General features: G+C 36.1%; 1 protein-coding gene across 1 annotated transcript in view; it reads right to left on the bottom strand.

The window, feature by feature from the left end:
• The window catches only part of TRIP12 (thyroid hormone receptor interactor 12), a 90,823-nt gene that overhangs the window by 21,538 nt on the left and 55,005 nt on the right, over positions 1 to 14,280 (bottom strand). Inside the window, exons 18-26 of the mRNA XM_015816291.1 lie at positions 13,966 to 14,119; positions 11,665 to 11,893; positions 9,093 to 9,211; positions 7,292 to 7,499; positions 6,447 to 6,547; positions 4,143 to 4,317; positions 3,413 to 3,554; positions 1,241 to 1,432; positions 560 to 711 (exon numbers count right to left, since the gene is read on the bottom strand). Of these exons, the coding sequence (XP_015671777.1) occupies positions 560 to 711; positions 1,241 to 1,432; positions 3,413 to 3,554; positions 4,143 to 4,317; positions 6,447 to 6,547; positions 7,292 to 7,499; positions 9,093 to 9,211; positions 11,665 to 11,893; positions 13,966 to 14,119 (1,472 nt within the window). The remainder of the gene's footprint in view (positions 1 to 559; positions 712 to 1,240; positions 1,433 to 3,412; positions 3,555 to 4,142; positions 4,318 to 6,446; positions 6,548 to 7,291; positions 7,500 to 9,092; positions 9,212 to 11,664; positions 11,894 to 13,965; positions 14,120 to 14,280) is intronic.

Raw genomic sequence — 14,280 nt, 5'->3', positions numbered from 1 at the left:
ATGAAAATCTATTCTTTCATAAATCAACACAGATAAGGCATGATTACATGTTATAATAATGTTCTGCATTTATCTTAAATTTTCCTACCATATTTGGTGAATAGAGTTTAGTTATAGATCTATCTGATAATATCTCCACCATTGCAAATTATATCAAATTTACTTTTGCTGCTAATGACAGAATGTGTCATTTTCCTTCTCTTTTATGTGGGTAGACACAGACTCAAACACTTCTTCACTAGGTTGAGGAAGACAATTTTAGGGGCGAAAGTGTGAAGCGCAGGTAGATGAAATCGGCAAATCGTATTCTGACATCTGAAGTTCATGCATCATGCCAGATTAGGAAGCTGGAGTTTTATAAATATTAAATTCTTGCAACTTTTACACAGAATAGTTTAAGATTTTCCACTATTCGTATATTTTGGAAATACTTATTTAGTATTTAAAGAAAAGAAACAATAAACACCATACGGCATTTCATTTTATCTGTGCAGAACTCATAATACAAGGGACATGCTACAAAGAATACAAATAAGTTTACCTGAGCATTAATCCTTACCTACTCCCTGTTCCATTTCCACTTGGAAAGTCATGGACTTTAACTGGAAATTGCTCCATCTGACTAAGACAATTATTCATTTTATGGACCAATGCTAACAAAGGTGCGTTTTCTAGAGGTTCCAATCTTCCAAGGGGTTCTTCTCCAGGAAGCTGTAAACATTAAGTTTTCCCATTATGTAAAATCACAAAGTTTGGACAAGTCAACATTTAGATAATCCAAACCAACAAACAGAAATGGAACAGAATTATATATTTGGAAGGAAGCATTGAATTCATACATTGAATCTCCTATGGATGGCTACCTAATACAGTATTATTTTATTTCTTTGGGCAGTACAGAAGCTATATTCCAAGTGTTCAGGATAGTACAACTCTGATAGACTATAGTTCACCAGGAGCAGTATAATTGTTATTTTATTTAATTTGTTAATAGTCTGGATCATTAAACTGAAGAATTTATATATCAAATAGAAAACAAGACATTTGTCTTTGTGTGGGGTTAGCATCAAATCATATTTCATAATTTGTCTGTCAAGCATATACTGGGGTAAAATAACCAGCATATATTTGTCTGCCAGAAATGTCTTTAATATCATCTTCAAAAGATTTGTTACAGAGTAGATAATGTACACTGGAATGAAAAGACCCCTATAATTCTGAATAATACATGAATACTTACAGGAGAAGAGAAAAATACATGAAGGAACCTTTTCAATCTGACATCTCGGCTTACAGCATCTTTTTCACCCTTTGACGTCAAGTAAAGCAGCAGCTGTTTCATAAAACCACTGTGCTGGATCTCAAATGAAGAGACATCAGACTCAGAGACTATACTACGGATTTCTACAAGGCACTCAACTCCACCATCCACCTGAAATAAATAGTTTCTATATAAGAACAAGGCTTAGTAACAGAACCAAGTAGTTAAAAATAGAAATGAAAGACGTACTGCAAAATATTCACAGATTTGACTTTTACTGACCTGTTTTGTCGTATCTGAGTATTTACAGAATGCACACTATAAGTAAACAGATAGACCACAATATGCAATGCAATGCATGACCCACACACATATGTTGCTTTAAATCAGGGGTAGTCAACCTTGGCTCTTTTATGACTCGTGGACTTCAACTCCCAGAATTCCTGAGCCAGCTGTGCTGGCTCAGGAATTCTGGGAGTTGAAGTCCACGAGTCATAAAAGAGCCAAGGTTGATTACCCCTGATTTAAATATTGATGTTCAAAACGCTTCCTCAGAGCCATCCAAGTGAAAATTTGACACACATACAAAAATGGACATTTTCTTCTGACTGATTGAGGCGACAAACAATAAGAACCGAACTATGCTTTTTTTCTTTCCCTCTTATTTTCATAACAGTTTTAATGTTTCCACCGTGGCTTATTAAATTCATCAATACCCATTATTTGTAAACTCTGAAATTTTCATTCATTCACTACTCACTAATTAGTATACAATCAGTTATACCTATCTCTATACTATTACAAATTAGTGAGTTAAAATACAAAGAACACTTAAAACAGCTGGATGAGAATATTAAGAGCCACTCTTACAAAATTATGAGATGATTTTTATTAACCAAATACTGAATTGAATAGAGACACCAGATCTATTGAATTAAGTAACAAGACTACACAAAGCATCTGAACAAGGTTTTTTGTAATGCATGGGGCCTTGAATGAAACATCTCTCTTTAAAAAATTTTTTAAAGCAGCTTCATATTTAGTGGAAAGCAAAACAACAAGGTTATGTATACAGAAACATCTGAAAACAATTTCTCAAGTAAATGTCTTTCTAAAGAAGCTTGCATAAGCCAGAAGCCCATCACCCTTCGTATTAGCTTGAATACATCCTACTATCAGAAGTCCTCATTTAGCAACCACAATGGGGATTGGCAATTTGGCTGTAAAGCAAAGTGATCACTAACTGCAACTGCAACTGTGCTTACATTCTTACTTCAGTTTTCCTTTGCTTTGCAGACCTGCAACTGTCATTCTATCAGTGATATGGGTGGTATAGAAATGTAATAAATAAATGTGAGAATTTGTTGCAAAGTTAGTTTCTCATTACTGTTGCAACTGCAAACAGCTGCTATACAAAGCGAGGACTACCTGTACCATGAAAAGAGTGCAACTATTTTTGAAGTGCTTAAATTAAAGTAGCAGTTGCTTGTATGGTTAGTGTCAAAGCTCAATTCTCCCAACATTTGACCTTTTTCATATTTAGTTATTTTAAAATACATATTGCTATGGAAAATAATATTTAACTGGTTGCAGATTAAATCCAAAATCTACTCAGATGCAAATTTTTAGTGTATTTCAAACATAAAATGTGGCTATCCTTCTATATTTTTCTGAAGAGAAAGCTTAGCCTTTCATGGACATGCACATCTTCATACTGGATCATTAATTGGAATGAGAATTCCATAACGATCTAGCCCTACTTCTGTTTGCAATATTAAATTCACACATTCACAGATCGAGCTTAGGCACTAATTTTACTGTATGTTCAATTGTGCTTAGTAATATCATTACAAAATTACATCTTAGAATTAAAAAAAGCTGGTACAGTTCTAATTATATCCTTAAAAATTATTTGAATAAAAACTGATAAGTGACATAATATCACCATCTTTCTTTAGGAAAAAAAACTACAAACTAGAAAAACTCATAATCCTTGAGCACCGCCAAGTCTTTTCCAAAGCAAAGCTATATACATTAAACATTTTTTACTTAAACGAGAAGAGATGTATAGTTTAAGCAGCAAAGTGCTTAACTGTCCCCCCACAAAAGTCACCCTTTTATTCAAAGGCAAATGAAAAAAGATATCCTAACCTGAAGGTTGAGTTGTTCAGTTGCAGTGCAAAGTCTCTGTAACACATTTAGTGCAGGGTTACTTCCATCCATATTCTCCGAACTAAAATAACGGTCCACAAATTTGTGAGCCTGCTCTTTAATCCAACCCTTAATTTTCTCTCTACAAGAAATGCACAATTTAATACATTACCATCTGTGTACTACATACATTCTAAGGACTTTTTGAATATATATTTATAATGTAAACAAATCACATAATTTCAGAAGAGTGAAAACTAAAAGCCAAAATTTTTTCTTCCACCAGTAATCTCCGCTTATTTCAGATTGACTAGTTTCTTCAACACTCCTTTTCTTTTTACAGAAACATAATAGTCTTGTCCTACTTATTTATCTTAATTTTAGCTTGAATGATTTTTCTTTGATTTTTCACACATATACTCCCATTCCTTGATAATGTTCATCATCTAACTACTGGATGACTTTTTTGACCCAACATGCTCTTTAGGATCTTCTGTCATTAGAGAAGTTATTAGCTTAGTTGCTATAGACCAGGCATGGGGAATGATGGCCCTTTTATGACTTGTAGATTTCAATTCCCAGAATTCCCAAGCCAGTCATAAAGGGGCCATCGTTCCCTACCTCTGCTATAGACAAATCAATACATTAAAAAATAAAAGTAAAAAGTCACGTTGGACGTTGAATCGAAAGGCGTTTTACATAACAAAGTTGAATTCCATTTTTTCTGTACCTGTTGTTGGATATTGTATCTTTTGAAGCAGCTCTTGCCAGGCCACTCACACCAGCTGTACGTGCTGGTTCAATGTTGTTGCTGTTTGACTGTGTGCTTAATCTTCCCCACGTTTTAGGATTCAAACTTGCCAAGAAGGAAGATTTGGGAGATTGCGTAGCAGTAGGGCTTTTTGCTTTTAGGGAAGAATGGAAAACAGTAACAGAATTTAAGTTTAAGGGAACTTACATAGGATGAATACATCTGTCAATTATCTTAAGATCGTTCTAGATTAAGAGCTACCAACATTTGTGTTTGTTAATACTCTGTATGTGATTCAACCCACAGCAAACTAGCAGTTACGGCTGCCAAGTGAATTAAAAATAGTATTATATTACCAAATACACTTTCAAAATGAAGATATGTATTCTTCATGCTTTACATACCCATATTGCTGCCACTGTTTGGTTTATATATACATATAAGCTGCCACTGCAGGCATATACCACTGTAACAGTTCTTTGGTATACATACCAACTCTCAAGATCATCAATATGCTGAGGGGCCTGATGTTTGGGTACCTGTCTGTTGACTCCTGGTACTAACAGTCAAGCATCAGACCCCTCAGCATCAATTACCTGGGGCAGGAAATCCCCAGGAGGAAAGGAGGAGGAGCTAGGTGATAGCTAGGGGTCAGATTCTGGCAGCGCATCCAACTCCAGAATGTATCTGTACTGCTCAGCTCCAGAAGAAACAAAGACACAAATGCTTATAATTGAGCTACCATGCCAACTGGCCTATTTAAGAATAGCTGCCAGTAATTGCCCCTCTGCTGGAAACAACTCATCCCGTAGGATCTGCATTCCTATATTCCTGCTCTGTTTTATAGCTCTGCCTAGCTGACTATCTCTCTAATGTTTGATTTCAGGGCTGCAGTGAACATTTGCCTCTCTGTCTCTGCTGTTGCAGCTTCTTTTCCCAAACTTATACAAGTATTCCTTGACTTAATGAATCACAATTGAGCCCAAAATTTATGTTGCCAAGTAAGACAGTTGTTAAGTGAATTTTGCCTCATTTTACAACCTTTCTTGCCACAGTTAAGTGAATCACTGCAATTGTTTAGTTAGTAACACAGTTGTTAAGTGAACTGTTAAGTGAACTGGCTGATTTTGCTTGTCAGAAGGTTGCAAAAGGGGATCACATGACTCTTGAACACCGCAATAGTGATAAATGAGTTGCCAAGGATCTGAATTTTGATCACATGACCAGGGGACACTGCAACTGTCGTAAGACTGATAAACGTTAATAAGTCAGTTTTCAGTGCCGTTGTAACTTCAAACAGCCACTAAATGAGCTGCTGTAAGTCGAGGACTACCTGTATTCTGTCAGTGGCCTATGGTTTGACTCTGGACTTAGCTCTTAACCATTTGCGCTATGCCTAGCTATCAAGCAAGACTTTTATTTCCCTGTGTTTTCCAGGGCAAGCATGCATCTGCAAAGCTAACTCTTTGTAATTCCCTACAATACTATTCATCATTAAACCTGTTCTAAATCAAGCTGGTGTGTATGCTCAGCCTGAAGCAAAACATCAATCTAGTTTTTGAAAACTATTGTGTGTGTTTTCATTTAGAAAGGTTTTTTTTAATCTTACAAAATTTGCTGTTTTGTTTTTCCCTATTAATACTTTGGGTTACCCAAATGCCATAATCACTATTTTTTTTCCTCCCAAGCAAATCAAAGTTACTGCAAATAAATAATAACTAGCATAAAGATAAATAAGCCAGGATGTTTCAGATTCCAGCTTCTTATTTCATGTTATGTAACCAATATTTAACTGGTTGCTTGTTCATTCATTTAACATATATACTGTTGGTTTCAATGAAGGGACTCACAGAGCAATTTACAGCAAAAGCAAAAGGTATCTGTTATAACAAATAATAAAACATCCATGGTAACAGGACTTAAATGCAGGATTAGAATATCCATGGCATATTTAAAATTTAAATATTTCAAAAAGTTTAGATATGAAAAAACCCTGATGGCATCTGTACATTTAAGAGAAACCCTATGAAAGAGGGCTTGTTTTGTCAAGAAGGGAGCAACTCTGATGTCATTGAGAGGCTTTTCTAGAAGATGGTATTTCAGCAGAAAAGCAGCAGCAGCGGGCAACAGCCCAGAAATTTCTCAGAAGTGGGCTATCCCAGCAATTTCACTTGAGATGGTTTTGTTGGCTGGGACAATACTACCTGAACAATGTGGCCTTGAAGAAACCTAGATGTGAATTTATTTTAATAATTTACAATACCTGTTTTTGACAAAACGTACCTTGATTGTCCACTTTGTCTTCATCTCTGGGAGGTGAATATTTTGGCCTTCTGGGCCCACGTTTTGGCAATCTTTTTCTCTTCAAAACATCACTTAATCGGCTAATGAATCAAAAACACATTATATATCAGGCTTATTAATGTGGCTTCACATTTTAGTAAGTATCATTTTTAAAGACATATGGATTTTAAATGATCTTACTAGATATATTTGTCAGCAGCTATTGCCAATACAGTGAGCACCTGATAGCAATCAGCATGGACCACCAGTCCACTTATTGCCTCTTGGGCAGGTGGGGAGAAAAACATGGGAACGCCTTATCTCTAGTTTCCACAGTCTGTTATGGTTGGCAAACTGAAAACATTTCAAATTTTCTTTTGTTGAAATGCAATGATGGACATTTCAAGTATGGCTATTTTGTTTCAAGCCCAAAATAAACCACACTTCCTATTTTTTGCAAAGCCATATCTTTAAAAACTCTTTAACATTTAAGCATTGTGTATTATCTGTTTAGAAGATAAATATCTGCCTTGAGACAGGTTGGCAAATAGTTCATTGAATATCAACTACTGGTGTATATTTTAAAAGATCAAAGACAGCTAGAACAAAAAATGCAGACTTTAAAAAAAACAAATTCATGTAGGAAGAAGTCCAAAATTATTACAACAGTACTACCATCCAATTATGTTGACTTCTTTTTAAAACTCATTGGCACATTAAAGATTGAATCATAACATTTTTCACTCCAATTTGTTCATATTCAAATAAAGAATAGAAAACCTTGAATATGTTGATTAACAGCTTAGGAGGATATCTGATTCAGAGACCCAGTCAAGTGAACTCACCCCTGTGGACTCAGGTCCAAAGAGTCTTCCCTACTGTGCTGTAAGCTTGGAGAACCTAAGTCTGAAACAGCATTGCTAGCAGAAGTGGCTGTTCCAGTGCTTACTGTTGTAGTAGCACTAAGTGTTCCTGAGCCATTAGTGCAAGCTTTGGGGGGACTTGTCAGTAAAGTCTCTGATTCTGCTAAATTCTTCACCTGGTGCATCACACCTGAAAAAAGTGACAGAATTTGTAGTTCATTAGATGAAAATTTTTAGTTTTAAGATAAATACAACATGGTTTAATTATTACTTTAAAAAATAAATGTTGCATGTACATTCAAAGATCATGATGCCCAGTCTTTGTACAGGCTAATGATTACATCACTCTTTAAGAAATAATGCAATGTTATCCTACTTTCAAAAAATTGGTAGGATAAAGATAAAATACTTAAATCAAGTAAATTTACCTCCCCAAAGAAACAAGTAAACAGAGAAAATGAACTTATTTCTTTCTCTTCAACAATTCTTTGACAGTTTCTAACCAAAAGGAGAAAGCAATTTCCTCTTATAAATGTACAGATATTTCTTGCTGTCTTCAGAACTCGGAGGCAAGTGTTCCCCAAACCATTTTTCCATATTAAAAATCTACATTTCATATTCACTCAGATGAAGTAGGAAGAAGAAAGAGAAGGTATAGTAGGGGAGTGCAGAGTAAAGACATGTCAATGAATGGAGACAAGAATATCCAAAATGGTTGGAATTCAAACCATTTCAAATTTAAAATATCCTGTTTGGACCAATAGCTGGTTTGAGTGTAAGCACAGACTGTCTTGTTCCTTTTGGTTCAAACTCCAAGCACGTTCAAGAGGACTGAAACATTGTTTTGCAATGCAAAATAAATAATTATGGATTCAAAACAGGAAAATTTATTTTTGAAATTAATTTTAAAACATTTTTCACAATCTTAAATATATGATGAGAGGCAGAATGGTATCATGGTTAATGTGCCAGACTGAAACTGAAGAAACCCAGGTTCTAGTCCTCCTTTAGGCATGGAAGGCAACTGGGTGACTTTGGACCATTCTTTGTCAGTCCTAGACCAAACATTATCCCCAAAGAAGTAATGGCAAACCACCTAAGAAAACTGCACACATCTATCCAAGTAGTCATCAAAATCATAACTGATTCAAGAGCACTCAAGAGAAAATGATAGCAACTTTTCTTCAGGTTGCCCCTGTTGTATGCAACAGCTCCCTCTTGAAACTGCTCCTGCAGCTAATACTAGATATGCACTCAGAAGAATGAGCAGCTCACTCAGCCCCAAAACCTTTGTGTGGCCAGAAGAGTTGCACTAAATTTTAGTGATAGAAATGGTGTACAACTAAAGTTCATTAGAAGGATTGAGGGGGCATCAACCTTGTAAAGTAGTCCAGACAAGAACCACACCTCACCTGGTTGAACTAATCCCATTTTATTATTGTAAAGTTACATTAACAGAATCTTGTTAGAATGAAAGTATTTCTCCCTTCCTCTCTTTTTAGTCCCTGGGAAACTAGGGAGAGTGTGGACTGAATTGCCTTTTATCAGACCATTGTCTATGATGTGGGTTTTCTTCCGGTCTCCACAGGTCATTCCCACATAGCATTATAGGGAGCTCCATCGGGTCCTTATAGCCTAAGAATCACAGAGCATCAAGTTTAATTTTCATAGTTCTACAAATACTGAATGTTTAGCTAGTTGATTATATATATACATATAATCATATAATCAAAACTGTACGTAGGATACCAAACACCAGAATCCAGTCAAAAGTTAGCATTACCTTCTCTCCTGAAGTAAACACTGAAAATGTCAGGTAATTTTTGCATTAAGATTTCTGCCATCTGAAGGGCTCCAACAACTATCTTAAGATCTTGACTTGACAGCATAGAGGCAATATGACTGTAACAATCAAACAACAAAACAGTATTATGGAAAATGCAATTTAATCTGATAAATTATTATATTTTCACTACTGAGCACGATGCAGAAGATGGGCAGGAAAGGAATTAAAATAAAATCAGCAATACACTTTACATTTCTATTGCATACCTAATATGCTAATATGCAAGCAACAATGGAATATGGGTTTGTTTGTTTGTTTGCCAGACTATATATTTTTCCAAATTGAAAATAACTATACATTACTAAATATTTTGTTTTTATTTCTATTATCTTTATTGCTGAATATTTGAGTCAGTTCTCATTGAGAAATAATATGAATGTGAGAAAGGAAATCTACTATACTTTACTTACGGAAAACATAAGATATAGAATTGGGTTATGTTTTGCACAAATATGTAGTTGAGCGTTAGTGGAGTTGAGTGTTAGTGGATGGATGCAGCAGGTGGAGTGGTATATGATGGAATGTTATAAAAGTAAATGGAAAGTATAGGGCACGTATACCCACACGGACACATAAACACATAATATTGTACAGATCTCCTAGATACGTTATGTAGAATTTGGGATGCAACAAGGTGCACAGATATGAAAATTAGCATATCAAAAACTAGTCTAGTTATCGTGACAGAATGGAAGTAAGTAGATGAGATTTGGCAAAATGTTTTGAACAGAAGGGAAAATTGAGAAATTTTAAGAAATGCAAATGCTGGTAGAAAGCTGGTTAGTAGTATGTGATCTATTACAAGGAATGAATATTTATCAAAATAAGTTGAATTGGGTACGAAGGAGATCCTGCTTTTGCCTGCTTGGGTATGTAGAAGTGAAAGCTGGGAATGTCAGGAAACATAAAAGTTATATTGAATGCAATGAAATAAGGAAGAAGTGTAGACACTATAACATGAAGGAATGAGGCAAAAATGAATGAATGCTAAATGAGAATGGGAACTGAATGCAAAAAAACTAGCCAATAAAAAACAAGTACTGTGAAGTGGTTTGGTGATTCACAGGGAATAAGTGAAGAATTTGTAATCAACAAATAGAGAAAGGAAGAATGAATGGGTCAAAGAGGAAGAGACAACTGAGTTGTGGTTGGATGGATATGAACTTCAAAAAGAACTTATAAGAAGTTAAAGAATAAAGGGAATAAAAAAGAACCATATAAATATGGTAAGAGAAGCAAAGGACAGATAATACTGATGTGAACTATTCTTACCTACATTTCTTTTTCTTGTCTCACACTTTGAATTTCTTTATCTTATTATTTCTTACTCTTTTTTGCATATTTTGCATAATGTTTCTCATTATCTCTTTACTTCCTTTGTATCATAGGTCACACTAACATTTTCCTAAAGGCAATTTGTCAGCAATATGATAGGAAAAGACATTCCTTAATATCCCCATTGGTGAAATAAGACTAATTTTGGGACTGGCATTTTTCTGGTATATTAAACTTTGTTAAAGTACACATCTGAACTCCACAAACAAGCTAAGAAAAAATCTTAGCAAGACCTGCAATAATAAAATTTTGAATGGAAAATTTAAATAAGACCCAATAAAAGGAATAAGTGCTCTACGATAATCCAGCTGCATCTCAAGATATTTATACTTACTATTTATGCATCCTACAATATGTAATGCAAAAGCTAATACTAATTTTTTGATAATTTATTCCAAGTAATATTTAGGCAAAAAGAAGCCAATGCCCTCAATGCCTTTCTCATTCCCACTTGGGAGAAAGACAAAATTACATCAACTATAAAGTTGAAAGTGCAGTTTCCTAACACTATAGGATAATGAACAGAAAATGTAAGAGCCTCAATTATTAATAAATAAATTAAAGGGGAAAGGGGCTAAAATGCACCCTTGCCTTACTCGTCTCTAAGTAGTAATATTTCCATCATTAAAATCTGTCTCTCAACATGGGGTTAAAATAAAGAGTCTGAATAAGAAAAAACAATGTTTTATCCACTGTGTTTTCTCTCATAGCCTTTCAAATCAAAATGAAGGTAACCTTTTGGCAGTGAAATATAATTTTTGGCTAAATGGGCAGTCCAGGATTGAACAGTCCACTCTGAATCCTGCCTAGTCCTCAGCAAAAATATTTTCACTTGGACTCAATCCAATAATTTTAAATAAATATTTGCATATAGCTTTCTTACTGTATTAAACAGGGATGATAATGGCCTGATTCTACTCAGATAGGAAACATGCTGTATTAATATCAGTAAATGATATCAGCTGGAACTTAACAATATTAAATAATAAACATCTAATGTTGATTAGTTAACATTCTCAACAGTTCTCATTATAGATATAATTGCCAAATACAGAAACCTTAAACAATTAAATATCTTAATTAAATTAAATTATTAAAATTTCAGGATACTGGTTTCAGCAAAAATACTATTTTTATAGTATCATTCACAACAAAGATATGAATTAATACGTACCTTGACACAGCATGATTTTTCAGTACATCTTTCAGAAGTTCAGCATCAGCAAAATAAATTATTCTAAGAATTGCTCTAAGGCACTTGTGTCTAACAGCAGGTCCGGCTGAAGAACTATACACTTCATAGAGAACACCAAATAAGGTTTTAATAAAAGATTTAGCTAGTTCTGGATCTTCTTTCATTAGCTGTGCTCGAGCATCATCCTTCTTTGATTCTGGATGTCCGCCTATAAAAGGATAAATAGATGGTTAATTATTTATATTGCACTAAATGTACACATAGCATTCAATTTGATTTGATTTGATTCCATTTATATATTATAGCATTTTTTTAGAAAACATTTCACACCTATATTTACAAAAAAATATCATAAATTTTCCAATACCTAACTAAATTTCAAACTAAGCACTAAGAAATAATCTTCCTTAAAGTTTTGTTGAATATTTATTCATTTTTTATTTTGTCTTTATTACTTTATAACTCAAGGCAGTGAACATACGTAATACTTCTTCCTCCTCCAATTTTCCCCCCAGTAATTATCCTGTGGGGTGGACTGGCTGAACAAGAGTGAGTGACTTGAAGTTACTCAGCCGGCTGTCAATGCTCCAACTCATAGTCTCCTGGTTTCTAGACCAGCATCTTAACTATTATACCAAGCTAACTCTCAATGTTTTAAAAAAGAATATGGATCCTGAAAAATGAAGGACATATTTAAAATATAAATAAAACAGTCAAATACAAGTAATGTTCAAGTAAGTAAACATGGGATCTAAAACGCCATTGAGTTTTGCAATATATCCTTAATTACTTACAAAGTTTAGACATATATCACTTTGGTAGTCTGTAAGCAAGCACTGGCAACTTCACTTATCTCTCATTCCACACTGAAAAAAATATTCTCCCTTGGGATTTTAAGCATAGCACTCTACCACCAATGAGTGAGCTCCAACAGAATAGCATAAATCTCACTATAACTTAATATACTACTCTATCAGACCTGCATCATGAAAAAGCTACCCGTATAAAGCCATACTAGGATATGTAATTTATAAACCCAAAAAATAGGATATAGAGCAGACATGTGAAACACAAGGTCCACCCCAAATCTGACCCATGGGCCACCCTGGAGATGGCGGGGGACAGGCTCCTGCTACCCCAGCCCACCCCAGCCCAGCCAGACACCTTCCCAGCACACACATAGGACGCGGCGAGCATCCGGGGGCTGACAATGTCCGGCAGTAGCTGCAGCCCACTGGCCAGTGCATTCTGGGGTTCTGCAGCCTGAGCAGCGCAGGCGGGTACAGGCCAGCCCTCCAAGCTGCAGGCGGAAGCAGAAATGTGGGGGGGGACCATCTGTCTTTGCTAGCCCGCAGCCAACGTGGCTGGAACAGGACAGGTGGCCACCCGGCCACCTGGCATGTTCAGATCGCATGACTCCCCCCACCTCTGCCTCTGCCAGCTACAGCCACTACAGGGCAAGCAAGGCGAATCAAGTGGTGGGGCGGAGGTGGTGCCACACCATTGCCCTTGTGCGCTGGGCCCCTGCCATCCAACCTCATCCTCCAGCTCCGCCACACAGCAGGACAAGTCTCCCACCCACTGCCCCATCTGCGATGGCTCTGGTGAACGGGAAGGGCGGGGAACACCTGTCCTCAAGAGGCAGCCAGGACTCTGCAGCCCGCACAGCGCAGGTGGGGCCAAGCACCACGACTGAGCTGGCCCTCCAAGCAGCAAGCGGAGGCAGAGGCGAGGGGGGAGCCATGGCGGCCGCAGGTAAGCAGAGACAGACGGTGTGGCTGTCAGAGCAGTTCAACAGTAGATGCAATCTTTGATGAAGTTGGTAAGCTTCCTTTCTGGGCATACTTTAATTTGGAGTTCTGCAGTCAGAAGAAGTAGATTTAATGACTTAAGAAGACACCTAAATCTCTATCATTCTAGAAGAAGCAGACTATGTGGCCAGATCTGCTCATTGAAACCACTGGGATATATGCAGTTCAATAATTTATTAGCATGCTTTCTACAAGACATTTGTAACCCAAGGTGGGATCTGCTTTTTGGATTATGAATATATAAAACTGGTGGATTTACTCGAGGTAGATTAACAGCCTGGGCCACCAATAGGGATACCGCTGTCTAATTACATCTCCCTTGGAGCAAGAGACTCTGGCAATTTCATTGTGACCATCTACAGATATGAAATTGTGCATAGAAAACTAGCAATAAATAAATGTATGAAAAAATAAATTGTAAGACTATATAGGAAGCACACTTCAGTGACAAAAATAAAATAGTGCTTACTAGTACTGGTATTGGCTAGAGGATTAGGTTTTCTCTGAATGGCACGTGCTGTTCCAGTATCCTCATTGATCTGCTGCATAGAATTAAAGTCAATTGTATAAACACGGCCCAATGTAGATAGACTTATTTCATCTTCACCAACCTGATGAGCTGCCTGAGAACAAATAAATAAGTTTAAATACAAGTACAAACTATTTTAGGACAACTTCCTCTTCTTCCTATCCAGCAACACATTTCTGAGTAATCACAGAATGCTTTAAATGGCTTACTTCACACACAATACTAAACCATAGTGGGTGGGTTACTTGCTTCTGC

This window comes from Protobothrops mucrosquamatus, unplaced genomic scaffold, assembly GCF_001527695.2.
Source record: "Protobothrops mucrosquamatus isolate PMUCROS unplaced genomic scaffold, P.Mucros_1.0 scaffold420, whole genome shotgun sequence".
Classification (NCBI taxonomy): Eukaryota; Metazoa; Chordata; class Lepidosauria; order Squamata; family Viperidae; genus Protobothrops; species Protobothrops mucrosquamatus.
This window is presented reverse-complemented; position numbering and strand designations above follow the sequence as displayed.